Source organism: Photinus pyralis, unplaced genomic scaffold (assembly GCF_008802855.1).
Source record: "Photinus pyralis isolate 1611_PpyrPB1 unplaced genomic scaffold, Ppyr1.3 Ppyr1.4_LG5, whole genome shotgun sequence".
Classification (NCBI taxonomy): Eukaryota; Metazoa; Arthropoda; class Insecta; order Coleoptera; family Lampyridae; genus Photinus; species Photinus pyralis.
The window spans coordinates 9,278,167-9,288,986 of NW_022170596.1; the positions used below are offsets into that span (position 1 = coordinate 9,278,167).

The window sequence follows — 10,820 nt, forward strand, 5'->3', positions numbered from 1 at the left end:
GAGCCAGTGAAAAGCAGACCCAACATATTTCAGTAAACCCTCAGTTTTGTTCAAATACTCTCTTATACTTACTGTTCATGAGTGGGGGACTAGCTTAGCCAGATCGAGGTAGGTTGAGTGGCGCTCGGGTGAAACAGGCATAAAAATTACACCATATTCGAAAGTATTTTAGTAAAACTGGCCATTGCCATATTTTGAATTATATCATTTCTTTTATTGGAAAATCACGATGGCAGATAGTTATGCCGGTTGTGACGTCACGGCAGACGCATCTCAAAATTGAAAAAAAAATTAATTTTAAAAATATTTCAGTAAATCTGAAATTTAAATATGTTATTCTTGACAGTATTTCTAGCTTACATTTATTATGGCAGACATTTTCATAGGTTATAACAATCTGGCAAACAGATAAAGTACCGCTCGAGCATACGTATACATGTGTACACTACCTACTTACTTTTCTGTCAGTTTAATTATCATGTTTTTGAATTTACTATTACCTACTATTATTAAGGATCCTCAGATTCTTTATAGTTTTGTATTGTCGTCCGTCCGTCCGTCCGCGCTATAACTCTTTGTGGCAGATCGTGTTGAAATTTGGTATACGGGTACTTTGGACAATAACGACGGACGCTACTGATTTTCAGGAAAGTGGCTCAACAGGAACAAATTTTTTTCTTAACATTCAATAATACAAAACTAATACTTTTTGCTTTAAAAAAAACATATACAGGGTGACAATTTGAAAACTTACCACCCCCCATATCTTAGTAAATGCGCCCCAGTCACCCCAACTTTTAAATCTTAAATAGTGACCCCCCATGTGTGATACGTCGTTGGAAAGCTCTGAAAAAATGCTTTTCAACCATACCAAATAGCATTACATTTAGGTTAGTAATTATCGTGCAAATAAAAAAATAAACTAATATGATACATTTGAAATCTATCGTATTTAAAACGCAACCGGCGAACATAGACGAACTAAGACAGAGAATAATTCAAGAATGTCGAAATATTGCAAAACCAACATTTGAAAAGGTTCGACAAGAATTTGAGAATAGATTATAACTGGCGATCAAAAATGAGTTGCTGTCGAGTCGGCTTTGGAAGTTCAAGTTAAATACGATTTTCCATGTTTATTTTTTGATTTGCACGATAATTACTAACCTAAATGTAATGCTATTTGGTATGGTTGGAAAGCATTTTTTCAGAGCTTTCCAATGACGTATCACACATGGGGAGTCACTATTTAAGATTTAAAAGTTGGGGTGGCTAGGGCGCAGGGGGTGTGAGGGGGTGCGTCGCCAACTATGTCATTGTGATTTCCCCTCCGAATTACCGAAACGGATTTTGATTTTTTTAAATATCTCGTTTATTTACTAAGATATGGGGGGTGGTAAGTTTTCAAATTGTCACCCTGTATATTGTTCGATACACTTCGAAATCGCGTTTGCCGAGGCATTTGAATACCTGTTATCTACAATTTGTGACGTTTAGGCTATAAAGGTCAGTCGAAAGTGTATTTAATTTTCATACAAATTGTAAGGTGCTGCGTCATGAAAACAGCAACCCCAAACTGTAAAGTTCGTAAGAACATTGTTTTGGGTGTAATGCTTGCCAAAACCATGTCTTTTGCTCAAGTTATTAATGGATTTGGACCTTCTACATAATTTCAATTTACGTATTTTTAAATTGTAAGGTCCTTGCTACTTGTCTTTAAAAAACACACCAAAACTTCTATTCCCAAATGACATCGTTTGTGGTTGCGTTGCTACCCTAATAATTTCCTTTCCGAAATTCCTTAACTAACACGCTTCAAATACAGTATTTTTAGTTAATTTTCATATAAAATTTAATAAGCTTGGTTTGATAAATAGCCCTCGACTATTAAAATATCCCCGTTTTAGGTGTTGTACTTACCCCAAACCACGTCTTTACGCAATGTGCTAATGAATTCGAATTTTCTACAGCATTTCTAATGTGCTTTACAACATCCCTAGGGGCGTCGTTTGTGGATCAAAAAAGCCCTTGCTTGGATAGGAATTTTAGAGATCAGAAAAGGCATGCCCGAAACCTGGATGTAGCCGCAAGTTCAATCGTTCTAAAGAAGTTTGTGAATACGTTGATGTATTGAATGAATTTTTGGACCAATTAGATGCTTCTAATAAGCACCCGGATTTAACATGAATACAGAGAGAAAGAATGAAATTGCTAGTCACTCTTTTTGTACAGTTTTTAGGCATGAGGTAACACAATAATCTTGAGTCGCTTGTTTGGATTTCAAGACATTTCATTTTGCGAAGGAGGTATATTCGGTCCGCTCGTATCAAATTAATTCAAAATTAGTAAACTCTGCGACAATTATTATTTTAAAAAAAGGCAAATGTGGTTTTTGTTAAGAATGAAATTATCAACCCACTTCAAAACACCTGTTTAAAATGCCGACGCCGCCGACGCAATGGACTACACATGTGTTTCCAATTTTAGACTGGGATAGATAAGATGATTGTAATTGTCGTGTATAAGTTTTTGATTTGGAAAATAATTGATTGAAACTAACGACAGTTACATGTGTTGAGGTAAATTTCCATACACAATATTTAGCCACCCTTAACCTATTCCAACTCCAAAATCATTTTGCATTGTATGCCCAATGTTTAAATGTAAAAATCCAAATTACTTACGGCATTTTACACGGTACCTAATCTGTGCTTGTCAAAACTCACCCTTACCACAGATATAATGTATGCCCATGCCCTTAGTTTCCTTCCTTTCGGTACTAGGCACTCTCCATCGAACCATTTGACATTTTTGGGGACCATTCCCCACAAGATGCACTTCACTTCGCGTTAACACGATCGAATGATTTGGTCATAAGTTATATTTTGATGGAGGGGCAGTAACGTAAGCAGGTAGGTATCACCTGATGCGCTTACCTGCACGTGCGGTCACTTTTACCTTTTAATAATTGTTTTGCCGTACGGAATGAAGTCGTTCCTGATAAAATATGACATGTGATATGTGAACTACAATTTTTTAACCAATGAGGTTGTGTTCTAAATTGATTTTCATTCTCACATGGATAAAGTCAAAATCTGACTTTCCGTCTACCTTATCCAATTGCACTTTGTCACTGAAGTAACTTCCTTTGGCTCGTTCAAAAATAAACTTTAGCTTCTAATTGTTTTACTCGCATATTTCCACGCAGTATTTGAAATATAACAATCGCAAATCTTGTTATTAATTTATAATGTCTGTGAGAAGGTATGAGGAAGCGTAGGTTTTTCTATATGGAAACGGCGGTAGTAAAGTATTGGAATGGAGTGTCAAGCAAGTATGGGGAACAATTTAAGATTTCGAAAGGATTTCTGAGGATTTATAAGGAATTTTATCCGATTTCAGGGATTTCCGTGGATCTCCAGGATTTGACGGGGATTTCTTTGATCGCATGTAATAATTTTTCGAATTTGAAGCGAAAAACTGAAAAAAGTTCGAACATTTTGAGGTTTTTTGGCTGCCAAAAGTTGGGCCGGAAAAAATGGCTGTGCAGGTGCACTCTTCAAATACATGATATTTGGACCCAAATGGGTTTACACCACCTTTTGCAGGTATCGGCCCTTCTGACTGCTCCGCATACTAGACTATTGTAATGTTCTGGCAGTAATTCTTGTCTTTTTGACGAGCGTCAGTTAGAAAGATATAGAGAACCTTTGAAAATGACACTAAACTGATATGATGAATTGAACTAAAATATTTTCAAGATGGCGCCACTTCCGCAAATACCGAAGTAGCCATCAACTTTGTTATTTTAAATAGGGACCACCTATTTTTTCTACATTTTCGGATTTTACGTCGAATTTGGAGTACAACGATACCTACCCCCATAGTTGACCCTTTGCTCCTAGGGCTTCGTCGATATTCAAGTGTTTATGTCAAAAATTGAATTTGCAGGGGTAATTTTGAAAATTTATTATTCGAAAACGGTGAGAGATATTGCAAAACAGTTTTCACTGCTTTATTAAGGGAAGATCACATTTTTTTATGGTATGCGTAACCGTCTAAAAAAGTGAGACTACGTCACTTTTTCAAAGCTCTCAACTTTTAAATTTTTAAATATCTGTAACACCATTTTTTCAAATGGCACCCCCTATTTTTTCTTCACTGTTGTTTTCCTTTTCCGAGACCTTTAATTTGATGCAAAATGTCAAAGGCAGCTTCAAACGGTTTCCGAGATACTCCATGTTTTAGTCACTTCTTGTAGCAGATTTATGTATTAAGGGCATAATAGTGATGTTTATGCCCGTGGTACATTCAAAATTTTATATCTTACAAATAGTTATCTTCGTCAAAGTAAATATTCGTTTACAAAATAATTTATTACGTTTGATCAAGTATGCGTGGTTCGAATTTGTTATTGAAACCATCCAAACGTCAAACGTAATTTTAAATAATTCCATTCATCGTGAATGAGGAAGAAGTTCCAGAAACTATTCGAAATAAGGCCAATCTTGTGATTTAGTAGGTATTGACAATCAATAATTGACGTTTCTAATTTTCAATGACCTGCAAATATTTATGTTTGTTATGTCATTATGATTAAGTATAAATTAGTTACTATGGTGATACTTAATGCCCTAGGGCATAAAGTGGTACTTTATGCCCGCGTATCACAGATATAAAATGTGCTATGATATGTTAGTGAAATATAAAAAAATTAAGTGTTAAACTTTTATAGTCAATAATGGCTCGTATTCGCAAATTGTTACAAAAATTGCAGGAATAACGGAATGTTTCAAACAAAAATACAAACATGAAAGCCTGTGGTAGACTCTGAAGAACAAGAAATAACTATTATGGCTTATTTTGCTGCAAATCCAAATACATCGCTTAATGATATTCAAAGAGACTTAATTTGTTTTTTGTACTCCGTGGACTAAATTTACGTGTTTTGTCATTCATTTAAGGGACTAAAGTATCCGGAGGGAGAAAAACGCGACGCGGGAAAAAAAATGACAGTACAAACTGAATTGTCAAACACAATTTAATGATTAATGGTTATACCTGTATTGTACATATTTATTCTTGCACCATATTTTACACTTATTATACCGTTTTCCATATATCTTTTTGAATTTGGAAGGCAGTAGGTTTCCTTATAGCTTGTTCTTCAGAGTTTTAAACGATTATTTGCACGCCGTAGTTTTAAACTAGAATCTTTAAATCAAACTGACATTTATCTTTATACGGTCACAATTTGACATTACCAGATATATTGATCCTACAATCAATCAAATTTTTTCTTTCAAATTTGCACTTTAACATTGAAATTGCCGTAGCTGATTACCGGACTTCAAAACATAGAGTATATACCACAGGACTAAAGTGCGCCCTAATCCCTCGGGTGCTGCACCCTCGAGATTAAAACACACACTTTAGTCCCTTGGTATATAATATACTATTTTCCAATACCTACATTGTTTGATTGAATTTAATTCCTAATTTTTGTGCATTAACAGATAATTTTAATCCCTAGGGATTAAAAAAGTTTTTGTTTTTGTTTTTTGTGAACAATTCATGGAAAAATGGATTTAAATCGGTCGGTATTGGAAAAAATAGTATAAGCAACACTGGATTAAACTAGTTTTTGTTCCCTCTCAGGAACAAAAACTTTTTTTAATCCCTTGTTACTTAATATACCAATATATCAATTTGTTACAACAAGTAAATAAAACATGGAATATCTCGGAAACCGTTTGAAGCAGCCTTTGACATTTTGTACCAAATTAAAGGTGTCGGAAAAAGGAAAACAACAGTGAGGGAAAATGGGGGGTGCCATTTGAAAAAATGGTGTTACAGATATTTAAAAATTTAAAAGTTTAAAGCTTTGAAAAAGTGACGTAGTCTTACTTTTTTAGATGGTTACGCATACCATAAGAAAATTCGATCTTTCCTAATAAAGCAGTAAAAACTGTTTTGCAATATCGCTCACCGTTTTCGAATAATACATTTTTAAAATTACCCCTGCAAATTCAATTTTTGACATAAAAACTTGAATATCGACGAAGCCCTTGGAGCAAAGGGAAGATATAGGGTATCGTTGTACTCCAAATTCGACGTAGAATCCGAAAATGTAGAAAAAATAGGGGGTCTCTATTTAAAATAACAAAGTTGATGGCTACTTCCAGTATTTGCGGAAGTTGCGCCATCTTGAAAATATTTTAGTTCAATTCATCATGTGCCAAAACCCTTAAAGGACTTACCAGTTTAGTTTCATTTTCAAAGGTTCTCCATATCTTTCTAACTGACGGTCGTCAAGAATGACCCTGTATAGTAGTGCATATTCAGTTGTTACATTGTTGCATGGTTAATGCTTTTTCAATCCATGCCAATAATTACAGATAATTGGGGTCAGTGTTATTAGCACAATTTTTAATAAATAAACTACAAATTAGTAATGCACTGTAACGGTGATATCAGGTTCGGGTTCATCGATTTAATGATAGCTTTTATAATATTGATTTTTCAAACCATATCGTTTCATAAAGGTAAAAGGTAACTTGAAATTCAAGGTTTTAGTTTGGATGGCAAAAATATTTAAATTTGCTTGTTTTATAGTGTCCCAAACACCCGAACTTAACATAGAAAGTGTATTTTACGTACCGAACGGACCGTGGATTATTAGCTATTTGCATTTAAATGAGGAACTTGGACCATTTATATGTGGCATATACATTATGACTACGTACCTGCTGTTGTAGAGATCATCGCGATGGATTATAAGAACGAAATGAAATGTTGCAAAAAAGAAGATTTAAACGAAGATCGTAACCGCACAGAAATTGATTTGGAAACCATTAGAGATTGGTTAAAAAAACAACCCCATTTAAATATCCGAGAAGGTTAGTATTTTTTGTCGAAGGCACAATATCATCTATCTATTTCAGATGACGACTCGCTTTTAATATTTTTGAGAAGTTCCAAATACAGCCTTCAACGGACCAAGGAAAAACTCGAGACTTACTACTCCACGCTTACGTTGCTTCCAGAATTTTTTGATAATCGCGATCCCTTTTTACCTGATATACAAGCGCTTTTAAATGTCGGGTAGGTAAAAGGAATGCTCTGAATTATGTTTCATTTGTTATTGTTGAAGCACTATGGTGCCTTTACCAAATCCCGTCGGCCCCTCCGGATCCAGAATTCTTTTCGTTGGGTATGGCTACGATCCCGATGTTGTAACCTACACAACCATTATAAAAGCGTGTCACATGCTTTTAGATATTAATGATTGAAGATCTTAACACTGTTGTATCAGGGCTTCACTTCATCGTAGATTTTGGGAGATGTTCGCTAAAGTACCTACGCCTTACAGTTTTCTCCGAGTACTATCAGTAAGCACGTTTACTGCTCGGAAGTTGGTTTCCCTCTACGACTTAAAGGTATACACATTATAAATTGCCCAGCCGCCTTGGAAGTGGCTACTACAATCGCTACCTAAAGCTTGTCTAAATGGTAAACTTAAGGAGCGGGTATGTGATGACACCTACTTAATGTAGTGCACCTGCTTGAAACCACTTCCTTTTCAGCTTCATGTCTACCGAAGCAATGGCAACTTTAAAGAAATACATAAGGAGATTCCACTAGAGTTTTTTCCAAAAGAGTACGGAGGAAACAATGGATCAATTGAAGAACTGGGAGGTTAGTATTCACTTCCAATCCTCTTGTTACATCTATGGACTTCTTTAGTGATTTGGAAAAAGAAGATAGAATCTTATAGCGGCTGGTTTCCCAATGGGGCCAAATATAAGTCCAATGAGAATCTTCGTCTCGATAAATCGAAAAACGCTGCCCGTGAGTTTGGGGTTGATGGATCATTTAGGAGATTGGCTATTGATTAAATTGGGTCACCTACCGTTGCGCTGTTACATATTGTGATTTATGCTGCTCATTGTATTACTCTGTAAATGTTGTGTAAGCATATTGGGATTTAGAAACTGTGGAATATTTATACAAAGTGGTGGTATACTTTAATTAATTTTTTTATTAATATTTAATGATTCAACGCAGGAGAATGATACAATACTAGTGAAGACCTCTTTCTTTGAAGGTATGTGAGGAATGCGCGATCAAAAAGCGTCATACAAAATGACCGACGAGAATCCTCCACAACCAAAATGGCTTCAACTTCCGGCCTCGTGCGTGAACCTAATGCGGACCACGATTTGATTTACGTAGCTTAGAACAAAAAGCTCTAATCCAAACTAAAACACGTATCCGGCCGATATAAATGTTCTAATAACCGGTCCAATTCTACTCCAGTAGTTTATTCAATTGAACAATGAAATCCAAAAATGTTTATATTTTACAGTCTTTAAATTTGGCATCGTTACCTCAATTTAAATCCACCGTGGTTCTGGAGGTAACTTTGTATTAAGTATAAGGAATTGTGCGAGCACTTTTCCGAGCCGACAGCAATTTAGTCAAGAGACCCAGCAATCCGTCATAATTTTATGTGAAGGCACTGGAGCACTTTGTATTGTAAAAACTATGGTAGGTAGGTACCAATTTGTACATTTTTTTTGTGATTCAAGTACATTTTTTTAATTACAAAAGGTTTGACCCATTTACACGTTTGTGCCCTGTGTCATACGTTGAGCAGTGTTTCATTTACACCTAATGTTGTTAATGCAAAAAAATGTAAAACGAAACACATTTAGGCTGTTACTGACGTACTGCTCGTGTTATACTACCATTGTATATCTTTACACAATGACACAACGCGATTACAGGGGTCGCACAATTTAAATAGACTTTTATGGGAAAATGTCCCTGCATTGTATTTATTTCCTCACGAACCATAGACGTGATCCTTTTAACTCTAAATTCGTTCGGTTTTCTAGTTTATTCATTAGAATTATTAAGAATTTTTCATTTCATGGCATCCCTCTTATTTTTAGCGCATTTTCCAAAGAGGGTTAATTTACTAAAGCTACTATTATGATTAAGCTGAGTGCGCTATTGCAGACACGTTCTCTGTCCGTTCGTCTTTCCGCCCGTCCGAGGCCTTAACTACTCTTACACTGTTCACTATATTATTGAGTTGTTTTTTGTATTTGGTAGCTTACAGCTCTGGCATACGAACCAAGAAAAATCTTGACGATTAATGTGGGCATGCGCCATATCAACTTTCTTATTTATTACAGAGATCAATATTTAATGGAAAAAATGTTGAATATTCTCCAAGAGTGCTTTTCCATACACATCAACAATTATTGATCAACGGATCGAAACAATTTTCAACGTCAATAAACCAGTTTAGAAGAGAAATTTACGTTAACCTACTTTCACTTTATGTCCGAGGGCACTGATATTAATTATGAAGCGTTTTGCCATTCGAACTGAAGATTGCTGTGAAAAGGATGTAAGATTAGAACGAGGTTTTTGTAGTCATAATCCTGCCTTTGTCGCTGTTCAACCTTTCTGTAATGATTGTGGAAATTTTGAGCTGTTTAATCACTGTGACGTTACAGTTATTTCAGCTGTTTAAGATAACGTACCTATATTACATAAACTGAATTCGGTTTGCGTTTCTCTGAAAAATCGTATTTATATGCGCGTAAAACTTTGGGATAAATTGTAATTCAATTTGTCATTCGAATATTCGTTCAAATTGTGTATTGATTTAAAATACATTTTTCTGTGAGGATTCAAATTTTACATGGAGTTGTTTATATTGTTGAAATTGTAAGGTATAACGTTTGCATCATAACTAAAGAAGACGACAATGTTAACTGCATTTGACAGTATGTATTGATTTAAAGGTGTAATTCAGGTAACGTATCAATTTTTATCTTTATGGGATATTTAAAATTGGCGATCAATCTGAGCACACCGTTCCCAATTTTTCTTATCATAAATTTACCTACCCTATTTAAGTTTTTGGTATACTAATACCACACTAATTATTTGCCACATAATACATAACAGGTCTTTATATAGACAAAGCAACTACAAGTCAGTAAGAAAACCCAACATCATTGGCGCAGCCAACATGGAGGTAACATTTTCAAACCTATGGTGAAACATCACATAGGTACTGGATTATCTGCATCTATATTAAAGTGCTTATTGTCGACCAGTAAACACGTAAACCGTTATTTTTAAAACGTAAATGCTTAACCCTGAGTATATGCAAATAATAGACAGTACCTATACTTACTGGTAGGTACTCTATTGCATCATATAGTAGTAATAAAACATTTAATGTTATATTGTCCAAATGCGTGTGTATAACCTTTTTGCTTCAAAATATATCCTTTAGCAATATTTTTAATACCCCAATAGGCAACAATAAACAATAATACTATCAAGAATTATAGCAAAGGCTATAGTCTTCTCTCTAAAGTGAATAGAAAATCGAAATGTTTTAGATCAAGTTGTAGATTACAACGAAATATATCAAAAGTCACAATACCTTCTAATCCTTATCGGTTGGATGTGGTGTCGATCTCAATAAATTTCGTCTTTGTTAAAAATAGCAGATTAAGTAGACTCAAGTTTGCACGGCTAACAGTCTGGGCCTTCCACCAGGTCAAAAATATCAATAGATAGGTTCGCACTTGCAATGTCGATCAAAGTTAATAATTATACGCGCTGCCTCGGGGTACTTGTCGAGATTTTTACTGGCAATGTTATTTTATGAGTCATCCAGTCTCAGTTTTCTTTAAATGTATTGTTCTTACGGTCACAAAGAATTTAGTTTGCCGGCATTGTTTTTTGTACGAATATTTCCAAATACTGATCGGATCTACCTAGAATAA

At 35.0% G+C, this 10,820-nt stretch overlaps 2 protein-coding genes across 2 annotated transcripts in view; one reads left to right on the plus strand and one right to left on the minus strand.

The window, feature by feature from the left end:
- Nucleotides 1–2,867, minus strand: part of LOC116172414 — a 29,255-nt gene extending 26,388 nt beyond the window's left edge. The window contains exon 1 of the mRNA XM_031489625.1: nt 2,733–2,867. Within this exon, the coding sequence (XP_031345485.1) occupies nt 2,733–2,802 (70 nt within the window). The 5' untranslated portion in view covers nt 2,803–2,867. The remainder of the gene's footprint in view (nt 1–2,732) is intronic.
- Nucleotides 2,868–6,753: 3,886 nt separating this feature from the next.
- Nucleotides 6,754–8,014, plus strand: LOC116170130 (retinol-binding protein pinta-like). The gene is made up of 7 exons (XM_031486317.1): nt 6,754–6,899; nt 6,945–7,104; nt 7,154–7,270; nt 7,334–7,391; nt 7,464–7,529; nt 7,587–7,698; nt 7,747–8,014. Exons 1-7 carry the CDS (start codon nt 6,770–6,772, stop codon nt 7,896–7,898), a joined length of 795 nt encoding a protein of 264 aa, XP_031342177.1. The 5' UTR covers nt 6,754–6,769; the 3' UTR covers nt 7,899–8,014.
- Nucleotides 8,015–10,820: the final 2,806 nt, after the last annotated feature.